This window comes from Python bivittatus, unplaced genomic scaffold (assembly GCF_059951505.1).
Source record: "Python bivittatus isolate LINGU-HERP-01145 unplaced genomic scaffold, Pbiv_v1 ctg000080_np1212, whole genome shotgun sequence".
NCBI lineage: Eukaryota > Metazoa > Chordata > Lepidosauria > Squamata > Pythonidae > Python > Python bivittatus.
In genome coordinates, this window is record NW_028277035.1 from 28,863,700 (window position 1) to 28,888,622 (window position 24,923).

At 40.1% G+C, this 24,923-nt stretch overlaps 1 protein-coding gene across 1 annotated transcript in view; it reads right to left on the reverse strand.

Moving 5' to 3' along the window:
- The window catches only part of SLC22A4 (solute carrier family 22 member 4), a 59,387-nt gene extending 35,109 nt beyond the window's left edge, over window positions 1–24,278 (reverse strand). The window contains exon 1 of the mRNA XM_088133733.1: window positions 23,638–24,278. Coding sequence (XP_087989859.1) covers window positions 23,638–24,030 — 393 coding nt within the window. The 5' untranslated portion in view covers window positions 24,031–24,278. The remainder of the gene's footprint in view (window positions 1–23,637) is intronic.
- Window positions 24,279–24,923: the final 645 nt, after the last annotated feature.

Genomic DNA, 24,923 nt, shown 5'->3' on the forward strand with positions numbered 1-24,923 from the left:
AGACACATATAAACCAAACCTAAAAAGATGTAGCAAAAGAAAAAAAAATCAAATCAAGATTAAAAAATTAAAGGCCCAGAAAACAGCAAAACACAAAGTACACATGAGAAGCAGACTGGACAGTGATAAACATTTTAAAAGCCAACAACAGGAAATTAAAAGCAGCATTGCCTGGAACAAGTCTTTAGTCTTTTCTAAAAATATTTAGAGAGCGAGCATAGCAGAAATGGAGCCCCACAATCATGTGGCAGCCACTTATTAACACACTTTTATGAAAAGGATCAGAGGCTGTGATCATTCTCATCTTACATGTTGGGTGGATTCACACCAGGGGAGGCTGCCTTTAAAATAATTTAATGCTCAGTCATTTAGGATGTTTAAGGTCAACACGAGCCCTTTAAATTGGGTTTAGTAATTATCATCTGGGTTGAGCTTTTATACACACACATATACACTCATGCTGTTTCTTTCCAAGGTGCCAGAATGGTACCTTTTTTTCTACAGAGATGTTAAATAAATCCAGAATCCATAGAGCAAGTCTCTATGCAGCTGATTTTATCAACCAAGATGAACCAACTACCTGCATACGTGCAGTTGATCTCTATCTTCCAAGCAGTAAGTTCACATTCTTGGGGTGACTATTACAAAAGAAACCACCACAGAATTACTACATGCCCTTCTAACCTCCTTCTAACACTGTGTTAAACATGATCTCAAAGCTTTAAAAGGATATTACATGAGCTTCTATAAGAGTAATCAGTGCAGGTCGACAGCTTGTTATGAATTATATTTTCTAGCTGTAAGATGCTTCATTCTCAAGAGATGATGGAGGCAAAAACAGAGGTTAGGACATGGAGATGGTTTGTGGAGAATCTGGATTCCAATCCCAAAATAATTTCTGTTTGCTTCTTTACTCTCTGTTTAAAAAATCCAGCACAATCTGCTTACAGCAGGCTGATACTGGCAGCTTCCATGCAGGGGACAGTGTGTGTGTCAGCATCATAGCATCCTGATAGAGGCCCCTCCCCTCCTCTCCATGCATCAAGGCATTGCACGCATTCCCCAAAAGCATCACAACCCCACTTTCATCATTCTGACTAAAGAAGCAGTAGCTTGCAGACACCCCTGGCTGACAGGCCTGTAGTTTGTTTTGACTTTCATGGGGGCCCAAACTTTGACTATATGGGAAAGTATTGCATCTCGGTATCAGCAATATGAAACTATTCCTGTTCTACCCCACACAGTAAATAAAGACATACAGATTTTCATATCAAATCCTGCTTGTCTACCAGATTATCAAGTGTCTGGTTAGAAGAGAGGTGTGCCACTATCTAAACTGGGTGCAGGCTGGAATCATATTGTACTGTACTTTTTAAAAGCTTTCCCTTGGTTGCAAGGATGATTCGCCCCATACAAGCATTAATTATTTTTCACATATATTTCCATCTCAGGGAGAAAAAAAAAAGCACATTAAGCAGCATTAATCCAAAAATGAAACAATGCTATTTGATCATTTTAATTATTTCATTTTAAGCAGTGAAAGTTTCAAATAAACAGCTGACCAAATAATTGAAGTCTACATATATTTTCAAAGATGAATAGAAAAGTCTATCAAATGTTGTGTTTGACAGACATAGACTCCCACTTTAAAATTATAAAGGTAGGTTGAAAGTATTATCGGACTGTGTAGAACCTGCACAGATTGGACACTTTCACTAGACAAATATGACCTCCTTTCCAAGTGTTCTACCTGAATGCAACCTAACAGTAATTTGGTCAGCCTGAAAGATAAATTAAAAAATGCTAGGTATGAGTAAGTGAAAATGAAACAAGTAGCATGAAAAACTGATTATAATCATAGTCTTACAACTGTTTAAATCTAACTGATACTACTGATACCCTACTATTTTAGAGAATGTGTGTGCTGCCCATTCCTTTCATGGTGCTGAATAATTTACAAGGTACAGTAAAAATATCATTAATATCTATTGGGGAAAAAAATAGATAAAACACAAAAATTGTGGGTCATGACTTGTTCACAATGTCTTAATTCCGCTGCTCCTATGTTGAGGAAATTATTTTCTCCTTCCTGAAGCAACAATCTACTCCCTAAACATAGATGGATAGATTGCATCTTTCCATTGTAAACTCTTTAATCCATGGAGCTAAAACTCTTAATTGTCTCTACTCTAGATCTGATTGTTGTCAAGATGAAGGCTGAAGTACAAACATGCAAAGCAAACATGTATCCAGCCTATTTTGCAGGCCGGAGCTTTATGTGGCCAGAAGAAAACAGACAAGGAAATGTACCTTAGACATGGCAAAAATTCCCATTTTCGAACACAGAATATATTAATGGCCTTAGCAAAAGGAACCAAGGACAATGCTTGGATAAATAAGTAACTTTATAGCAGATACCAAGCAGTTCTAATTATGACGAAGGTCAAATTATACAGGGTCTAAGAATCTAGCTCTCTCTGCTTTTCTGACCCAAGGTTCAAATCCTGATTTTTTTTCCTCACACCATATTATCATTACCAACTGCTTGCTACCCATTTTACAGGGTGACCCTTGATGGCACCTCTGCTATGTCTACAGAATAGCACTGTCTGTCTCAGACTCCTTACTCCCTGCCTTGCCAACTAAAGGCCTCCTAACACTTTGCATTCCACAAACTCTTAATGCTACCAGGTGCCTGGCAGATTGAAATGGACACTTGAAAAAAAAAACCCCTTATATTACATCTTCATTAAGAAATGCAAGGACATTTCAAAATAGAGCACAAAGTTCTCTCCATTGTCAGCAAACTGCAAAGAGAAGGAAAACATGTTGATTTTTATGAATTTTAAAGAGTAATTTCATTTTGATTTAATTAAATTTGATTATATTTTAAATTTACAAGATTTGTATCCAGGGCCTGTGTATTCAGTACATTCTTTTTAGACTTCCAAGCTAATACGGAGGGCTCCTACAGCTAAGGGCAATGGGCAGCAATTCCATCTTTTCTTCTTTAATATAAACAATTTGCATTTATGTAAATAACATAAGAGAAAAAATGCTGGAACAAAATAGGGAAGTTACAAATGGAGATCAGCACTATTCCTCTTGCAAAATTCCCTGACAATTAATTTTGCTCTTAAAAACACATTTTTTTCCTCAAGAGCCACACTCCTTAAGAGGTAATATAGGGGGACACATACAACTGATGGATTGTGTTAAAGCTACGGATGGATGACCTTCTCCAAGTTCACCCGTACCATGCACTTTTTTCCATCTTATGAATCATATTGGGTTGGGGATTATTTTGGCTGCAACTGAGTTTAACTGTTGCCACATGTTAGTAACACCCACTTACACATAAGAAGAACGCCCACAAAAGAAATGCTTTGGAAAACAGATCTACAAAACAGTTTCCTCTCCTTGGGCAAGAACAGGATATTTCTCTTTTGTCATGAATGAAGGACTTCTGAAGGGGTTTAGATAATCCATATGTTAAGCCTAGTTGCATCTATGTTATGTCATATTTTTTCAATCAATTTTAAAAACCCACGCAGCTGAATTTTGTGACTTATTGCCAAAATTTGGGAGCCAGGGGAGTCGGTTGTTGAAGGACTGCAGAGAAACTAGGGTTTATATGAAACCTGTGTGTTCCCAACCATGTTTGAAGGGATGCCTCTGAGCACAAATATCCACTGAAGGTGTACGGACAATGTCAGTATAGAATTTATTTTTTAGAGAGTAGAGGAATCTATGGTTTTTGTTTTTGCTGTTAGTTATTATGCTAGTTTTTAAACCACTCTGATTCAGATAAATTACAAAATAAATGGGATTGAAATTTGATATGTTATATAAGCCTCCTTCAGTGCTGTATGGAAAAACAGGGAAGCCCACATTATTCTCAAATAGTATAGCTACCACAAATTAATTCCTCAACTACAAATATATGTGCTGTATCTTTTTGTAATACTATACTGTTTGCCTCTACAGAACTTTCCACCATGGGACAGCCTATAAATAGCATAAATACAAATACAAATTTAATGACCTTTTAGATTTTGTCTAAGGAGATCATTATTAAAACCATGTGGGACACCCAATAATAGGACATGGATGAGGTGTTTTCAATCTAACAATGAAGTCTGAAATCTAAATACAAGTTCTTTTTCATACTCAAGCCAAAATTCTCAAACTGTACACATGGCCTCCCCTGTAGGAGGTAACATATAGACTATAAGCATTCCAGAATGAGAAGCATGTCCATAGCTGCCCACCCCTGCCAATACATAGGAATACATAGCAGTGTGAATTCTCTCTTCCCCCAAAACTCCACCAAATCAGAATACACATCAAAATGGATCTAACCCAGAAACCAGCTCAGTGGGAAATAGTTGAGAAAGCTACTTAATTCCTTCCCTCTAGCTGGAGCAGTAAGCAGAGTTACATATTTTCTTCTAAACCTCACAGAGGTCATTACAGTATCTGTCACAGTTAAAAAGGATCTTCTCCTATCTCTCATATTATGCAAAAATTCAGTTTGCTTCCACGAATGAGTGGCATATCATTATGAAACACATTTTTTTACATCTCCCGAACAAAAGAGAAGACGTGTGTGTGTGGAGCATTGCTGTAAAAACCACCTCTCTCCAAAATTTGCTATTCTTTTACCTACAACTACAGATCTTTGCATGCACTTGGGCATCAGAAGCTTCAGTCACCTTGGACCAAACAAAGTATGTATCACTAATAACAAAGGAACTGATAAAGTTGTAAGGAAATTTTAACATTTTATAAGTACTGTAGTATAGAACACAATCTGTGTGATCTTGTTACAATGTACAAATGCAAATTTTTAACATTCGGTATAGGTTCTTAGACCTATCTGTATTCTCACCCAATATCAGAAAAATAATCCGTGGTGTCTCCATATCTTGCAAATACTTTCCAAAACTTCACAAATTCCAGGTTAAAAAAAAAAAAACACATTTCCATCCCTTTTCTGCAAATATTGCATATAATCTAGGAAGTCACTCCTAAAAAATGAGCTATATAAAAGTTTATCAGAACTGATGATTTACCTAAAAATTATAAGTATCTTGAAACATGTTACAAATGAAAAAACTGACCACAATAAGTAAATCCTTATTCTATAAGGAACTTATTCTGCCAGCTGAGATTGTGCTAAGAGAAGATAGATGAAAAATATATGAAACCATATCTTGTCAAGAAAAATATATGAGCAAAATATTAAAGCAAACAAACACCAGTGGAGTCACAGCATTACAGGCAGTCCTTGTTTGGCAACCACAATTGGGACCAGCAACTTGGTTGTTAAGGGAAGTGGTCGCTAAGTGAAACAGCAACTGTGCTTATGATCTTACTTCAGCTTTCCTTTGCTTTACAGACATACAAAGGTCATAAATGTGAGAACTGGTTGCAAAGTTACTTTTTCATCACTGTTGTAATTGCAAATGGTCGCTGCCCATTTGCTAAACAAGGACTACCTGTATAGAGACAGGACAGAATTTAGAGATCATCTATTCTGATTCTAACTCTGCACAATATTTTTTTTATATATATATAGAATGCATTTACAACATCTCAGTTGGTTTGCCATCCAGCTTCTTCCATTCCACCATCTCCTAAGACAACTTGTTTCATAGTCAAATGACTCTTACCATTAGGAAGTTTTTTTAATGTTTAGTCAATTCTATTTTCTTACCATTTTCATCCACAGATTCTGATCAGGCTGTCTGGAGCAAGAAAAAGTGAGTCTGCAATATGTCTTGCATAGTAGCCCATTAGTTATCTGAGAGGCTAATTTCTCAACAGACTACCAACTAGAGAAACACAAAAATATCTAGAAATGGTGAGTGTAAAGAAACGTAAAGCACAAGAGCCAATGGTAATTATAGGAGTCCTAATACTAAGCCCACAGGCATCCTGTACAAACTGCCATGATATGAAAATGGGGGAAAAGAAATTACACACATTACAGGTAGTTCTAGCTTAACAACCCTAATCAGGACTGGAATTTCTGTCACTGAAGCAGCCATTAGGCAAAACATCACATGACTGCACTGCTTAGTGACAGCAGTTCTGATAGTCCTAGTTGCGGTCGTTAGGCCAGGACCACACTGTCGTTAGGTGAGGACCTCACATGTCTCCTGCCCTGCCGCACTTGCCTCTGTTTCAGCTCCCTCCACCTGTCTATCTCTGCCACATCTCTGCCCTTTTGGCCACCCTGCCTCATCAGCAGAAGACAGCAAAGGTCAGTTGGGGAAATGGGCAGCAGAGCACAGGGCAGCTTGTACGCCCTCCTACCTCTGGTAGCAGCCACCCCTGGCCTGGCTGTGCTTGCACCAGGCCGCAGGGGCCACTTGCTCACCTACTGGCCCGCTTGCAAGCTGCCCGGGACTTGCAACTTCCTGCTGGCTTCCCATTAACTTTGCTTGTTGGAAGCCAGCAGGAAGTTGCGAGGAGATTCTCGCTTAATGGCCTGCAATTCTCTCTTAATAATGACAATGTGGACTGCTGGGATTGTCAGCACTAAGTGATGTGGTCACATGACATTGCGCTTTACAATCGCATTGCTTAGTGATGGAAATTCCAATCCCAATTACTGTCATTAACTGAGGACTACCTATACAATGAACATAAGTGCAGTCAACAAAGGGTAATATGTACACAGGGTTTCATAAAGTGATATGCTGACTCATTTCAGAGACCTGTTTCATATATATCTTTTCTTGAAAGAAACAGTGACCTCTTTTTAGTTTATTACATTTTCAAGTGATTTAATACCTAACAAAGTAATACCAGTGGTGACAATAATTCCAACTAAACCAATTTATTTTCAAAATCTGGTCTTTTTTAAATTAGCGTGTTTCTAAAAACATTTGCCTAAGATTTGCGTCAGTAGCAGAGGAGTGCAAAAGGCCAACTTATTATTTTAAAAGGAACTGGGGGAACCTAAAGTATTATATTTCTGTTAGTATAGTATCCGTTTCATCTTTGTTTCTAAAGAAGTGTCAACATGGCTTATGCAAATGTAAATTCTTCCTTCTCTTCCTTCTGTGAGTGCCAACACTCATTGAATAGGAATAACCTGGTACAGAGTTTTCTTGGACTTTCAAAGGCTTTTGATAAAGTCCCCAACCCAAGATTCTTGATAGCACATAACAATCATGGAGTAAGAGGAGAAAACCTTACACTTTGGCAACTGGTTCAAGAACAAAAAACATAAGGTAAGAATAAAAGTATAGGTCACATAATGGAGAGACAGAAACACTGGGAGTCACCTAGATTCTACTGACCATGTATTTTAATTTGTTTATAAACAACCTGAATTTGGATGAGAAATAGAGTGGCCCAATTTGTAAATGAGGCACTTAGAGCAAAAAATCTAAAATTACTTCTATGTACCCAGGCACTGAGTTGTAGTGAATTAGATATTCTTTGGGTGGTGAACACCTCTGTCTTGTGATGAATAGCTCTGAATGGTGAATAGCTCTGAACCAGTGTGTGGCTATTGTGAAAAGGCAAAATTAGTGCTCACTACGAAACAAATCAGAAAAAAAAAAGCTGCCAACAGAAGAATGTTTTTATACCAATTTATGCTCCCAGAGCACTGGACGTGCTTTGAATAGTTTTGGTCAGTACACCTCAGTCACAGTAGAGCTTTAAAAAGGTAAATAAAAGGAAATGGAAATGGAAAATGGAAAAAAGCCATCTTTTTGTTATCATTCACATAATTAGAACCTAGAATCATTCACTGAAACTGTAAGGTCAAAGATCTTGGAGAGGAACTTTCTCTTCATATAGCGCATACTTGAAATATATCTCTGACATCAAGACAAGTCATAAACATCGCTTTAAGGCTGTGTGCATACTCACAACCACTGGCTTCTGCAGCACATAGCATGTCTAGGAAACAGTTTTTAGTTTATGCTGCCTGTAGATTATTTCCAATTTTTACTAGCTATAGTTTTATGATGGACCTATTATGGGATGATGACTTGTACATATCAGGTATTACAAAAGGCTTAAGACTAACTGTGATGATTATTTCCTCATCATACTGCTTGGAGGAAGGGAGAAGTCAGCAAAGAGGCAAATTGGCCAACAAACTGTGTATATGTGTTGTCATACTGAACATTCCTTATTTGTGAGCCACTGAGAGTCACTTATATAGTGAGATGGGTGGCATATAAATTTGATTAATAAATAAATAAATACATTCCTGTTATTGCCAGTCACAATAAGCACTAATTACTAAGAAGCACAGGTGAGAAGGTGTTGCTACACTTATTTTCAGTTTGTGAACTTTCTGTAGACATCTACCTAGTCTCAGAAGATTGGGCTAGGCCTCTGGAATGATTCACAATGACTATGCCCTTGATTTAAAGCCTGAAAATCTAGAACCTGAATTTGTCAATAGTATTAGTTTTTATCATAGCTTGCTCTGATGAAGTACAGTCTCCCACTGAAATAAAATAAAGACTCAAGACCAATCGAGCAAAAGGTAGAATAATTCTAACTTCCAACTAGTTGGAATTGGGGTTGATGAGACAGAGGCACCTGTCTGCTACGAGGCAGTTTCCACCAGTGCTGATGGCATATCAAACCCAGGGATCCCATTTAAAACTTGCAGTAACTTCCAAAGTCGTTGTGTGTGTGTGTGTGTGTGTGTGTAGGGTAGTGAGCCCCCAAATCAGATGCTTCCATGACCGGGTGGTGAAAGGATTGAAGCCAATCAATTGAAAGTATATTAATTCCCCAAAGATATCCTTGGATGGCTAGTTTTCCCATACAGATACACTGTAGCTACATGCACACACAGAGACAGGATAATTCCATATAGTGAAGATATGTAAAGTCAGAAGCAAACACCTTTTGGTGGCTGGAGCGGCAGTTAACATACTTTAAAGGGGATGAGGATTGCAGCCAACAGGGCAATTAGGCAAGTTGTGGAGCCATATCATACACATGGGCAGAGTCATGGCTTTGGTTTTTTTTTATGATTTTGGGAAGAATTTAGAGGGAAGTTTTTGCATTTTAATTATGGTGAAGCCATTTTAGGAAATTCTGCCAGTGATTTTCAGCAGTTGGGCTCAAAGGGATGAAAACAACAGGACTTGGGAAGACTTGGAGCCCTTAGAACTCAGGTTTACCACCTCTGAGCTAGGGTGAAAGATCCAATAAAACCACCTTGTCACCTCTTGTTCTGTCCAGAATCAGCCAACTAGCCTTTGGAAGTGATGGCTTACCTGCCACTTCATTCCTCATCCAGTTTAAGACTGTTCTCTAAATTACCAACTTATATGTGAATTCTTAACATATGCACCCAGTCCGGCTCATTATAAACCATCAAATGACAATCATATACAAACTGAAGAAGCTGAACCTTTTTACTGAGCGTTTACAAACTACCCCTGTGAAGTATCAGAGTTTTTGTGTGTTAGTTATTAACTAGCCAGCAGGTTTCTATCATTAACATAGGGCAAAGTCTTTAGAAATCTGAAATAAAGATACTGTACCCTTATTAACGTGGGAGCAGGGCTGGAATCCTATCCTTTGGTCTGATCTTAGTTTATACAATTACAGAATCTTCTGAGACTAATAGCTGAGTCAGTCACAGAAAAAGGGAACAATCTCGTGGTACCCTACAGACTAACCTAAGCTTTCACAGAGTATATAGCTTACTTTATGAAATGAGTGGAATTATTTAGAGTTAGGATAATATGAACTTAATGGTGAAATACTATCCTAGGAAGTCAAATTGTTGAGGGTATGATAATGGAATCCATATAAGCTAATATCCTACACATAAGAAAGCCAGTGTAGAAACATGAACAATTGAAGGTTGCTTGGTTTCTGTATTTGGGGTAGCAGACAAAAGATACTGAACTCCTAAAGTTCATCTATGCAGTTTTAATCCTGCACATATATAGTTGTGGCATTTCTCAGAAAAACCCAAGGATTCAAGTTTGCAATGGTGGACATGATTTTTCCCTGAACTGGCAAGCCGTTTGTGCCTTCTTCCTGCCATGTTTTCAGGAATGGGAGAGTACTATGTGTGCCCCATAATCCCTCTTCCATCATTCACTCAAATTATTCAAGCTATGGAATTCACCTAACCTGACTGAGCAAAGTAGGACTGGATGTGAACAAGAGATATGTTTACACAATTCCCCATTCCCCAGAGTATCTTGACACATTGCCAATGTGTCTTATGTGCCCTTATGCATGCACCATGAGGAGTGGGAGATTATCATAAAACAAAGCTTTTCTGAGTTGCCTGTGAGAATATTGTCCATGAAGATAGGACTGGCAAAGGTAGAAGATTGCAAAAGCTGTGCAGTGGGTACCTGTACTGCATGGGAAATATGTTACCACTCTTTTGAATAAGCAGAAGTTTCTCCAGTAGCACTATTTTCAATATGGTGCAATCTACTTTTAACACTAAAACATTTCGCTTCTCAAACTGTTACTAATTAGCCCACTTCAAGAATCCCACAAGCCATCGTTGCATAATGCTGTTAATACTAAACAAGTTTCTACATGCACAAAAAAAGGTAAAATTTTTAGATATAACTCTGAAAACCTCAACAGCCAATGAATTCTTAAAAACAATTTTTAAGTATTTATATCCTGTCTTTATTTTTTTACAACTCAAAGTGGCATCCATAGCGCTCCCTCCTCCTACTTTCCCACAACAACAGTCTCATGAAGTAGGCTGGACTGAGAGAGAATGACCGATCTAATCACCCAGCCAGCTTCTGTGCCCAAGGTTTTGCTAACATCCTGTGTCTTGCTAAAAGGACAGCTCTGGAATCAGGAAAGCAGTTGCGATGCAGGGGGCATGAAAATCCTAATAGCAATTGGTTGTCAGGGCAGAAGAAATAATTATTACCAAATGTATTTACATAATGAAAGTTGCATCACATAACCTGCAGGCATGCCTTCTCTCTTTTCCCACACATACCCACATGCACACATTCAAGCACAACAGAGGGCAGATGTTTCTATTTATTTAATATCAGTTATACAAGCAATCTAAGTATAGGAGAAGCCTGTGTTACAACCTTAAACTATTTATTAAGAATTCACAAGAGACGTTCTAAGAAGTTCTTCAGTTTCTGAGAAGCTCTCTATCTGGTAAGAGTTAAGTTAGTTCTAGGGCACTGAAGGACATACTGTATTCAGGACCCAAGAAACAGATAGCCTTCAACTTTTACAAGCATTTATTGACAAAGAAAACTAAAGCAAAAACACAGATTTATCTCACAGTAACAGTCTCTCCAGATGAATTTCCAAAACAAACTTCCAGGAAATGAGTGTCTAATTTTTAATAAGGGAAAATCCAGAAGAGGTCTTCTGAGATTTGTGCTAATATTTTCATCTAGATCAAGTTTAACAACTTGGATATAGACTTGAATATATTCAAAGCTTGCCAAATGAAAAATAAATAAAAAGAACTGCATATTTTTTTCTAGACCAAAAATATATATATTCAAACTTTCAAATAGTGCAATTTCTGCCTATATACAAAGTTAATTCTACTAATATAATTTAATCCCTATTTAGATGAAAGATCTTTGAGGGAAATGCACAGAATGCTTTTTATTACATGTGTTAAAGTTTTATGCCAATATTTAGCTATGTATGGGAAGAGCACTTGTAACTATCAGTTAGAAAATTAAACTGACAGAAATACTAAAAAAGATATATTATTAGGATCTGACAATCTCGGCTGCCCTGGTGACTATTCAGGAAACCACTGGCAAATGTGATAAAGCCAAATGGTCTTCAAAAATATAAAGCTAAAGGGGAAGAATGATAACCCCTACTCTATCCACATCCCGTCCAAAGTTGAGGAAAAGCCTTTCTTCTCCTTGTTAGACCAGTTCTAACTTCAGGCACTGAACTGGAAAAGACAGGAGCAAGATTTTAGAAATGCAGAGGGATAAGATGCCTTCACGGGGTAGGAGCTTGATCCAGAATCTAGGCCAGCCCAGATCTAGAGACCTCTGTGCATTGTAAATTCTGCTGTCAATATCAGCTTCCAACTGAATATGCTATTTTCAGATTTTTCAAATGCTTTTAATAGCAGGGGCCATCTCCAAAAAACAAAGGAAGGTTGGATTTTATTTGGACTTGGATAGGAGACCAACAGGACATCCCAGCCTGTAGGCTAGACTGGAAAGTTGAAATAACACCCTGGAGAAGCCAGTGGCAAACTACTTCCATAATGCTGCCAAGAAATCATGGTTGTGTCGATGAAATCACCAGGAACTGAATTCAGTTTGAGAGAGTTTGTAGCTCTCTTTACTTTACAAATGCAGTGCATGTTTTTCTTCTTTTATTTTTAAAATTAAGGGTAAGAAGGGCCACTGGGAGTCTGTTTTCAGGTTGTTTTTAAGGAGTTTAAAGGTACTCATAGAGTCATTTACCCTGCACAGGCCTCTCACTCTTATCTCACCCTTAAGACCCTCCAGTGTTGGGCCTGCTCTTTCCTGATTGCCAGACAGTCTCCTAAAGTTTGGGAGGTTGAGTTACAGCCTCCAATCCCTCAAATATTGCCCATCTGCAATAATCCTACACAAACTTGCTAAGGTTCACTGAGCTCAATGAAACATCATTTTTACAAGCTTGCCCTCTTATCGGGATGGACCATATAACTTTCCAGAAGTGCTAGTTTCAAACAGAAGTACAGTATGTCTGATCTGTCTACTGAAAATTAATGGGAATTAAAAGGACTATGCACAGATGAAACCAGAGTTAACTATACTTTTATACTATATACTTATAATATATACTCAATATTCTGGGAGCCAAAAAAAAAAGGCTTTCTTGATTTTTCATTTCAATTTTTTTTCATCAGTCCCCTCATATTTTGGCAACCAGCTTGCAATTACAACAGTTGAAGCACCCCACAGTCACGTGATTGCCATTTCTGATCTTCCCTGCTAGCTTCCCCACAAACCAAGTCAATGGAGAAGCTGGCAGGAGGTCGCAAATAGGTCCCACTCCCACTGCTTTTTCACCTGCCCACGGCACCCACCCTCTGGCAGCACTTGCCCATGGCACCTGCCTGCACGCTCATAGCTCTCACCCGCCGGCCTGCTTGCCTGGGACTCCCGCCTCTTCCCATGTCACAGTCGCATGACGTCCTCACTTAACAAGCCATGCTGTTCTGGGGCTACAATGGCAATTGGGACTGCCGTCGCTAAGTAATGTGGTCACGTAACTTCGCGCTTCATGACTGTGTCGCTTAGCAACTGAAATTCCGGTCTCAATTGCAGTCATAATCTGAGGACCACCTGTAAGTCTGGGGTCATCTTCTTTCTGGTCAGCTTCAAGACCAAGTGTTGTAAGGTATAACCATCTATACTCCACAAATTTGATTTCTTGATCCTAACTGGGTAATTCTCTTTTGCATGCCTCCCTGATTTCTTTCACGACATCAAAGGTTACCCTATGTATTTTATTTGGGTGGATAATAGCATATCCTTAGATCTGATTTACATTTGTGCCAAATATTGCCACTAACAAAGATGAATATTTTTCTGATATGGAAAAATCAGCATTCTAAAGTTTTCTTGCAGATTAGTTTAATGAAGGTGTCACTTCATGCTTCTGTTGTACAGGTGGTCCTTGTTTAATTCAGCAACCATTCAAACTTACAATGGCGCTGAACAAGTGGTAGTTATGACCGGTCCTTGTACTTATGGCCATCGCAGCATCCTGCAGTCATGTGATTGCAATTTGCAACCTTCCCTGCTGGCTTCTGACAAGCAAAGTTAATGGGGAAGCTGGCAGGAAGTTGCAAGTCGTGGTCATGTGAGGTCCTCGCTTAACCACCTGCATGGTCTTCATTTAATGACAGCAACTGGGACTGCCAGAACTGCTGTTGCTAAGCAGTGCAGTCACATGGCTTTTCGACTTACAACCATGTCACTTAACAACAAAGTTTCCTGCCCTAATTAGCATTAAGCGAGGACTACCTGTACATAGACCAACAATATGTTAGGGATAATAGTAAACAATATTAAAAATAGAGGTGCCAATATCATAATCTATTTATATAAATCAGTGGTGTGACTCCATCTGGAATACTGTGTGCAGTTCTGGTTGCTGCACTTCAAAAAGGATATAGTGGACCTAGAGAATGTTCAGAGGGGGGCAACTAAGATGATCAAGGGGCTGGAGCAGCTTCCCTATTGGAAAGGTGCAACATTTGGGGCTTTTTAGTCTAGAAAGGAGGTGACTAAGAGGGGACATGATTGAGATGCACAAAATTATGCATGGTATAGATAAAGTGGGCAAGCAGGAACTATTTTCCCCTTCCCAAAATACTAGCACCAGAGGTCACCCAATGAAATTAAAACCTGGAAAAATGAGGACAGGCAAGGGGATTTTTTCTATGTTTTATGTTACACAACACATAATTAAATTTTGGAATTCGCTACCATGAGATGTGGTGCTGGCTAGCTTGGCTGGCTTCAAAAAAAGGGCTGGACCAATTCATGAAAGTCCTGGAGATCAATGGCTATTACTCTTGATGGCAGCATGACTGCCTCTGAAGACCATCTGCTGGGAGACTAGTGGGCTTCCTTGTGCAGTTGGTTGGCCACTGTGAGAAGAGACTGCTTGACTAGATGGGCCAGGGGTCTGATCCAGAAGGGCACTACTTATGTTTTTAGATTTTATACTCATTTTGACAGAAAGAGTGACTCCTTTAACAGCCTACTCTTTTCTGCCCTTTCAACAGAATTTATATCAAGGAATGCTGTATCCCACAGACACTTACAGATCCCCTAAGAATCTCTCTCTCTCTCTCACACACACACACACACGAATCTATATTCTTGCTGGAAAACAAAGCACTCTAACTCCCCCATTTTTACTCAGAGACTTTTATCATTCTTACAGAAACATTCTATATACTATGTGCTTCTTCAAATATTGTTGACTTGAACTCTGTCAGAGTTTTTGTTTCCTTTTCATCTCTTGACTGACATGGTCACCCATTAATCCACTTCCAATCTTGCATGCCCTGAAAACAATTCCAGCAAAGAGTACCCCATCAAACAAGCCGCACAGGCTTAGTATTATTATTCTTTCAACAGTGCAAACACTCTTTTCAAAGTGATGTTAAATGCAGTTAGGTAAAGACAGCTTTCCCAACTTTGTGTCCAGAGAGAGTGGAATTCAATTCCCAAAATCCCTAGTCAACCAAATCATTTCTGGGTTATGTATTTACACCAGTTTATATGCTTAAAAAACTATGGTATAACAGGAAAATACTGTACTCAGTTCTTGCTAAAAGTTCTTTTGATATTGTGCAAACAATTCTTGCTTTGTGCAATAATTATAAATAGGGTTGTGCAAAGTATTCAAATAAGGAGCTTCACAATGCGAAGGAGTATGAATGAATCATCTGTCTAAATCATTAAAACATCTGTGCATGTTGTAAGTTCACAAAGCTGTTCCTCACTGTTTCTGCATGCATATGCAGACACAACTATTTTACTTTATTCCCAGTGAAGAAAACACATTAATAGATTTTGGAAGTGGGGGCAAAAGTTGTATATATTTGCAGCAATGCAGAAACTAGACCATTATAATTTGTCCAAAAAAAAAAGGGTTAAAAATCCTGGGTTAAGATTACCGTGAACTTAGCCAATACAATAATACTGACCCTATACCAAATATTGTTAAATACTGAAACAATGCAGCTGAAAACAAAGATTTTATTATGGTAATCCTTCATGTCATAATCTGGGGAAGATGGGTGACATACAAATGTAATAAACAAACAAACAAACAAAGATAGCCCTGAGCTGGTAAGTCTGCACAAATACTATCAGGATTTACAGAGCAAGAATTGCTGTAGGTAGGGAAGAAAAAAAAGGAGAGGATAGCATATGTTCTACACATAGGTGCTGATTTTATGTCTATATCTCCTGCTTAACATTAGAGTCCTTTCACAGCACAGAAATGTACATTCCATTGTGATTTGCAACAGCAAAAACTAGCTCATATGTACGAGCAGAGGGGTGCCCAAAACTGTACATGCCACTGCACATGCCACCAGTTGTAATTTCTGGATGGTCTTCAAGGGACCATCAAGTGAATATGAACAACCAATTAAGAAGGAAGCACAAAACTACATCCTTGGATTTAATAGCCAAGCCATAGTTTGACTAAAACATCTAACCAGATTTCAAACTCTTAGCTAAGATGACCAATGCCATATATCTTGACGTTACTAGAACCATGTATGCTTGTCTAAAAATAGGGTTGGTTTCCAAAGAAATGGTTTCTGATTTGCAGTAGTTCTGATCTTTTCTATCAGGATGTGCTCAGATGTAGTTCTCTACTGGAAAACTACAATTTGTCACCTAGGTCACTGACCATGGTATTCTAGAGGGCTCTATCTTGTCTCCTATGTTATTTAACATCTACCTAAAACCACTAAAGAAGTTCATCCAAAGTTTTGGAATGGGATCTAACAGTATACTGATGACACACATTAGTGCTCCCTACCACCTAACTCCAAAGAATTAGCACTCCTTAATATTTATCTAAACTCGTTATACTGTAAATAAACCCAGGCAAGATAGAACTGCTGTTGGAAAAGAGAAAACTAGAGTCAGTGATTAAGCTGAAGCCTGTTTTGGATGGAATTGCAGACTCCTTAACCACAGCTGTTTCTGGAGAATAGCACATCTGCACAATTATAGCTAGTACACCAACTACAACCATTCCTGAGCTAGCTGGACAATTATCTATAGCTTGCTTTCAACTATCTTGACTCCTGCAATATGCTTTGAGGCAACTCTTGAAAAAAGTGCCCAGAAATAGTAATTAGTGTAAAACTCTAACAGGTATAAGGTACAGATTTTATATTGATCTGTTACTTTACCTTTATGCAGCTCAATTTCTGAATACTCTGAATGGTTTACAAACAAGATAAAATTAAAACATAACAAGCCAGTGATGTAAACATAACAAGAAAGCCCTGATGTGTCATCAATAGACAGCATATTATTAGGCATCCAGCAATGCCTCTCTGAGTAGCCGTATTTTCATGACCCTTCAGAATATATAACAGAAAGGCCTGGTATAACGCTCAGGAGGTAGACTCCTTGAGAGGCAGGGAGCCTCTGAGGAGACTCTAGCACCGGGTCCCTAAACAGGGCATTTCCTCAGGTGCGGGATCCTCAACCAGTACATGGCATGATGCATCTACTGAAATATCTAGCCAAACTGGCATAATTTAAGGTGCTGGTGTTCACCTTTAAAGCCCGATGTGGCCTGGGGCCTAAATATCTGAAGGACTGCCAGTCCTGCTATGAACATTGCCTGGTTACGTAATGCAGATTACTTATTGTACTTACTTAGATTAGCCAAAAAGGACTTTCTGAAGAAGCCCTTGCTGTCAGAAACTCAGCTGTTATGCAGATCCCAGACTGTAGAATATACTCTCCAAGGAGCTATGTTTGGATATTATCCCCCCCCTATTTTTTTCTCATTCACAACTTCTTTCACTTTATCATTTCATTAAATATCATTTTTCATACTTCCCATTAGTGCTATTCCATACCTTTTTGTGGCACTTGGTAACATAATTATTTTCACTCTGTTCCAATCAGTTTTCATATCCTCCTTTTTTATACAGTACAGGTAGTCCTTGCTTAACAACCACAATAGGGACTGGAAAATTTGTTGTTAAGTGTGGTGGCTGTTAAGTGAGGCACCATGTGACTGCACCCAATTTTATGACATTTTTTGCGGTGGTCATTAAGTGAATTACATGGTTGTTAAATGAATCACATGGTTCCCCATTGATTTTGCATGCCAGAAGCCGGCTGGGAAGATCACAAATGGTGATCATGTAACCCTGGGATTCTGCAACAGGTGTAAGTGTAAGGACTGGTCGTAAGTAATTTTCAGCACCATCGCAACTTTGAACAGTCACTAAATGAATGGTCGCTAAGCAAGGACTACCTGTATCCACTCTTTTCTAATAAAGTTCTTACATGGCTGATAATTTCTCTTTTTGGTGTCATTCTACTTTCACTCTAGTTTCCTTTCCTTTCCTGCCTATTTTTCTCCAAAGTCACTTTTGACACGATCAAAAAAATCCCAAATGTAGGTAAAATGCATATACCTCCTAGTTGGGCAACAATCCACTGGCTAGCAAGGTAGTCTCTATTTTAGCAAACGTAGCTTGCACAGAAGACCTAAGCATTTTTGAGAGAAAACTGAGCTTTGGTTGTGTTTGTCACATACTGGCCCAATGTGCTAAAACTGACCAGTGCTGTCTTTACTGTTAGAGGGAATGCTGTAAGGGACACAGGTTCCAGGCACAGACACCTAAGCCTGGAACTAGTTTACCTCTTCTCCATCTTACTAAAAAGCATTTGGTTTGAAAGTCCCAGAAGCGCTGGACATGTTTTCTTTGAGCTGGTGGGATTTTGTCATGAAGCAATAACAACCTAACCGCTTCATGTTCTTAAGAGTTATTGCTAACACTCACCTTTTCTATTTAAAAATAGTACTGTGGAGCAGTGTGCATAACCTTTAAGAAGTGCAAGAGCAATTATATAAACACCAGCTCAGCCCTGAGAAAGAGGCAGCAGTGAGAAAGAAACTCAAGATTACCCCGCTTTGTTTCTCTTTGTATTATATGAGGCAGAGAGAAATTGTTAGGTTTCAACATTCACTTACTGTAATCTGCTGACCTGATCTACCTTGAAGGGCTGATATGTATTTAGCTATTAATTTCAGTGCAGTTCAAAGTGCTGGTTATCACCTTTAAAGCTCAACATGGCATGGGACCAGGTTATTTGCAGATTGCTTCTCTCTGAGAATATCTGCCCATCCCACTAGATTGGATGGGGTAAACATGCTCCAGGTCTCCTCCCTAAAATGTTGCCATCTAGCGGGACCTTGGAAGTGTGCCTTTTCTGTGGCTGCCCTTATCTTATGGAACAGCCTCCTGCTGGCGATTCAGCAGGCCCCACTCTTTTAGCCTTCCAGAAGGCCATCAAGACCTGGCTTTTTATCCAGGTGCTGGAGTAGAGTGAGGGTGTTTTGGGTTGGTTGTTGGGGCATCACAAGAGGATGACTGAGGCGTCGGGTTTTGGTTGTGTTTAACGGTTTTATAGTTCAAGGTTTTTATTGTTGTTGTGAGCTGCCCAGAGTTGTGTTTTAAGATGGGTGGCAATACAAATCTTTAAATAAAATAAAATAATTTAATTTTCATGTGTGTTATTTTTCCCCATTATTATCATCACTGCTTCAGACTGCATATAATGCAACTGCAGCTGGGACCTCTACTGTCAATACAAATTGAACCTGCCAATTTCTTCTGTGACCATAGGGATAGCTGTGGGTTACAAATCTATACACCTTTAGTTGTCTCTGTATGTTCCTTGTTCCTGAAACATTTATGGTCATAATCAAAATTAGGTCAAAACAAATAACTACATTGGTGTAGGTAAAAAAGTAGACTCCTTGAATCAAGCTTGATTGCTTGTGACATGCGCATAATGTATGAGGTAGTAACATGCTCTGGAAGTCTCCAGATATTGAATGACACCTTAGAAAATGAGCCAGAGTTCCAGCTGGCAACCTACCCAGTACAATAATTGCTTCTATCGTTGCTTTTTAAAAATGTGCAGAGTTGGATTTTAAAAAACTCCCTTAAATCTCATCAAATCTTATCAATGGATTTTTTTAAAAACTCCCATAATTTTGCATTAAAACACCAGAATAGAAGATGGTAAATCATCAAGATTATATGTATCTACTAGATGATTTATATATCCCTCTGATCAATGGGTTGGCAAACAGGATTTGTGTATTATTTTAGTTTTAACTGAGTGCCTTGCTGCCCACGCAGAGCAAGATTACATCAGCAATTAACAATTTTTGAAAAACTCAATCCTTCTATTTTCTTTCTCAATCAGTACATGTGAGTGAATATAGAACTGTTGCAGCTCTTTATGTCTCACGTGTGTGTATGAATAAGATGAAGAAACTTAGCAGCCTTTCCATTAATCCAATCAGGAAACTTTGAAGTCCCATTATGAGCTCTCCAGAAATGTCTACTGTGCAATCTCTTTAAAAAAGTAATTATGAAGATAAAAATGTTGTGGCTGCATTCATGCCACCTCTTATTAACTTCAATATGTGGCTCACCAAGATGTAGTGCTTTCTAGGAAGACAATTAGTATAGTCATCAGTGTAAAATATAAGACCTGAGGGGCAGAATTATGAAACACTGATTCTAAGACTGGGACCACAAGGTTTAATCGAGGGGGAAGGGAACATGTGGGTCTGCATGCAGACCCACTACATCCCATTTAAGACCCTAGGCACTCTGAAATCACACCACTGAATTTCAGCCCTTTTGGGTATATTTAGCAAGGCTGTCACAAGCAGGTGTGCACTGCACAAAGATGCCATGACACAGGGGCCAAACGCTGGGAACAGTAGTAGCCCAGGGCTGCATTACAGAGCACCAGGTTGGGGGGGGAAGCTCATCCAGTTACTACTCCACACGTCTGTACACGCACTGTAGAAGAAAAGGGAGAACGAAGTGCTACAAAGCTGCAGCTGCCCCATGACATGACTTGATGCTCTGGCGGCAAGAAACTTTATGCACAAAGGCGCCTTTCAGGTCAGTGGTGGTCCTGGGATTTAGAGTGAGGATAGGGATAAGAATAGGAATGGTTTATCTCCCAGAGCTGTCCCTGCTCTTATTGCCCCCAATTTTTTTAAAAAAACTTTTCAGGTCATTTTTCTGCTTTTAAGGGAAGTGATCAGAGTGGTTTTTCTCTCAGGGGCCAACAGATATGAAGCAATAAACAGATTCTAGTATTTCTGCTAGTCCAGTACATGTAAGCAATCTGGATCAGACGAGGCTTAAACATATAATGAATCCCAAAAAGATAGCGATGGGCAGGCAGGGTAATGGATAGATAGTATGAATATATCTGGAACTGATAATTTGTTTTGTTCAAGATCAAGAAACAACAGCCCCAATCAACAGGTTCTGTTTAAACATTTAGGGTTGGCTGTGTTCCATCAGAACAAAACTCAAAACTATTTGGTTGTTCCAGCCATAGGAAACAATGGGAACTCAAGACCATGTACAAGGCCACGAGAGCCACTGGGGTGGTAGTACCTGCTGAATACTACCTGCCAAGCAAATTCCATAACATTTGACCAAGGTATGATTTTTAAACTTTGTTTTTCAAAACAGTATATTTCAATTAGTACAACTCTTTTATGAGTTTTCTTAACATTTTGATTTCTAAAAATCCATTTTTCTTTGTGAAATCTAAAGAAGAATCCTTCCTTCTATCAGCCTGCACATGTTCTTAGGTCAGCAGAAGAGGTTATGCCTAAGGATCTGAGAGATCTGGAGATAAAATAATCATTTAAGCTCCTCCTCCCCTGGACATCTCACTGCATCCTACAAAGATAAAGAAACTTTTAAGCTGAGCTCAGCTCTTGGTGACTATATCCACACCACTGTCTTCGCAGAGTGAAAGAAAGGATTTGTCACTGCCTCTTTCTGGCATGCATTTTGACTTTCCAGCCCTAGAATCCCCAGGCTGACCCCCATCCAAGTACTGACTAGACCAAACCCTACTTAACTTCTGCGAGCAGCCAAAGTTCGCACTCTGCTGCTACCTGCTGAGAGCACTACATCCTACATCAGTGCAATTTCTTTTCTGTATTGCCCTTGTCTATTTAAGTTATGGTCCAATAAACAAGTGTATAAAGAAACTCAAAATACTGAAATTTATTTGTTTAGCTTAACAATGACAACGGTCAACCTTTTCATGTCAAATACTAAATTCTACTTTAAATGGGACGTGGAGTAATGTCATGTCCAAATCACTGTCCTACCTATGGGTGTTCACAAGGTGCATGTGTGTCAACTTCAAAATGGCAAGCGCAACAGGTTGATGAATATTAAAGAGGTGAGGCTAAGATTATCCAGTCACACTGCTATTTTGACACTCCTGCAGACCCAACTGTTCCCATCATTAGAAATACCAATGGTGACCTGAGATAAGGCCTTTTCGACATAGTACTGTACTCAGGCTTTGGCATACCATCTTTAAGGTCAGTCCAGTCAAGACTTATCTGTTCATCTGGAAATTTATAAACAGTTGATGGCCTCTGAATCTATGGTTGATTATTTTTCTGCATATTGAATTTCTTGATATTTAATTATAATAATTTCACTGTGTCTGGTGCCTGCCCTTTGGAACAGTATTCCCCCTGAGGTTGTGGCCCCAACTCTGCTGTCCTTTAACAGAGCCTTAATGATCTAGCTCTTCCTACAGACACTGGGCTGAGACATTGTGTGAATCTGCCATTGAAATTATATTGTTAATTATTGTGGTTCCCCACCTGCCCTGCCATTTTTTATCCTTATTATTATTAATGGCAGTACTAAATCATTTGCTTTGAACTTTTGTAAGCCACCTAGTTATGTTAGTGAGGAATGGCCTGAGAAATTAACATTATATATGAATGAATAAAATAATTTAACAGCTGCTTTTAATAACTTTCCGAGTTTGGAATTTATTTTTTTAATAAAGGGTGGAGTATTCAAATCATACATATATGAACAGATGCTACACGATTCTTTTATTATATATATACAGTATGTATACAGAGAGAGAGAGCGAGAGAGCGAGAGAGAGTATATTGTGTGTGTGTACATGTATGTATGATGGAAAAATGCTAATTACAGTAATTTCGAGATTTTAAATATCCAAGTAAATAGAAATGTATTTACTCTATAACGCCATCCCGCAATCACCATGATGAGATAAAGTCTACACATTCATGCAGACAGACTTTATAATGCAGTCACAGAGATCGCAGAGTAATGTCATAAACCGCTAATAGTGAAATGGGCACTGTTCACAACCGCAAACAAGCATCACTATTTCCAAATCCCGCACTCATGAAAGAGAAGCGACAGAGAAAACCCGTTAGTTTCAAGATTTAAAACGCCCAATGGGGGTGAAAGTGCCGCGCGATGCAAGGACAAACGCCTCCCCAGTCCTAACTAGAAGGACTTTTCCAAATTATTAGAGAGATATTCTGTTAAATAAGGATCTCGCAAAGGCTCAGCTCCGAAATGTCTCCCCTTTCCAGAGAACCTGGCAATAATTAAACGCCGCCGCCGAATTGAAAACATGATACTGCACTGTGCCTACGCAGGCGCACGCGTGCCACGTGCTCAAGCACTTCTTCGCAACAAACGGCGTTCTCTCTCGCAAAGAGAAGCCCAGCGGTCCTTTACAGACAGGGACATCTTCTTGCTCGGAAAGCCCCGTACAACATGGCCCCGGTAATGCCCCTCCTTCCTTCGCCTTTGCACCCCGACCCTACCTTCTCCATTTTCTGCCTCGGCGGCTTCCCATTTTCACATGCCCTTGCCGATGCATGTGCAACTCTCTCGCCGCTGTTCCTGCCCAGGTTCGCCAGCCGGCTACCCAGCTCTCCGACGCCTTGCAGCCGTCCCCCGGAAGAACACAGCCTCCGATCCCTCTCCCCGCCATCCCCGCCGCCAGCGGTCGGGCGCTTTCTTACCTCCGTGACGATCGTGGAAAGGTAAACCTCCTGGCTATACTCCCAGCCGTCCAGGCACTTCTCTTGCCCCAGCTGGCTAAGATCGACGTCGCGGCCGGGCTCCAGGTTCCGGGCAGAGAAATTGATGAGGGCCTCGAGGCGGTAGCGGCTGCACTGGCTCCGCACCTGCCGCCCGCCGCGCTCCTCCAGGGGGATGCTGGCGTTGAGCCACGCGGCGCTCAGGTTTGCGCTGTCGGGCACCCGGCACCGGTGCTCGGGGGTGCCGGCTAGGAAAACGGCGGACATGCCGTTGAAGCCGTTGGGGATGATGCTGGCGCTGAGCAGGAAGAAGATGAGGCGCTGGAAGGGGCCCCACTCGCCCAGGAAGGCGATGATCTCGTCGTAATCCCGCATAGCGGCTGCGGGCACAAAGAACCGCCGGCGGAGGCCCTGATACACTCCCCCCACCGCGTGCTAAACAGAGGAGCCCGCGCTGCGCCCTTTTGACTGGTTCTGGCATCCCTCCGGAGGTGGGGTCTCTCGCGGTCCGACTCCGCCTTTCTCACGCTCCCCCCGCGTCCGTCTGATCGGCCCCGCCCGAGATAACCTTCAGCTGATCTGAAAGGTTTCGCCCTGCCGGAAGGCGGGTCGCCTGAGAGCCCGCCCGGAGGTGTCCTGGTGACGACGCCTGGGCTTTGGGCGGGAAAAGCCATCGAAAGGCTCGTAAATAATCCCGCCCCTCTTGCTATTTCTCCCGCTGAAAAGGTGCTGGACTCCTGCGAAGGATCTGTGGGAAATGGACAGAAGTTGACGTCAGTGGCTGCCTTTGCATGATGACATGCTTACCCGTGGTTAGTTCAGCCATTTTTCTAGGCTCACACCACAATTGAGCCATTAAGTAACCTCCGGGTCTGGGTTCACCTGGAAATCAGCCATAGCAGTGATCAGTTATGGCAAAGATCAATTAACCACATTTTCCCTTGCATATTGTGTGATGACCCCCAACCGTGGTGCTTACCTTATGGTTCAATTTCTCATGCAAACTCCAAAATAGGTGAATCCCATGACCCATGGCTAACTTAAACATGGGTAAGAATGCCACATAAACATTCTCTGTTCATCTGTTATTGCGGAAAAATGACTCTAGAATTGCTTTGGAATTATGTTCTAATCCTACTGCCTAACATTGTTGCCACTTAATGCTGCCAAACAATTACTGTATTTGTAAATCTTAATTTATGGTTATCCATGTAATACAGAAAATTGGTTTTCAAACGTTTCACTAGCTTTTGTTCACCCTCAAGAGC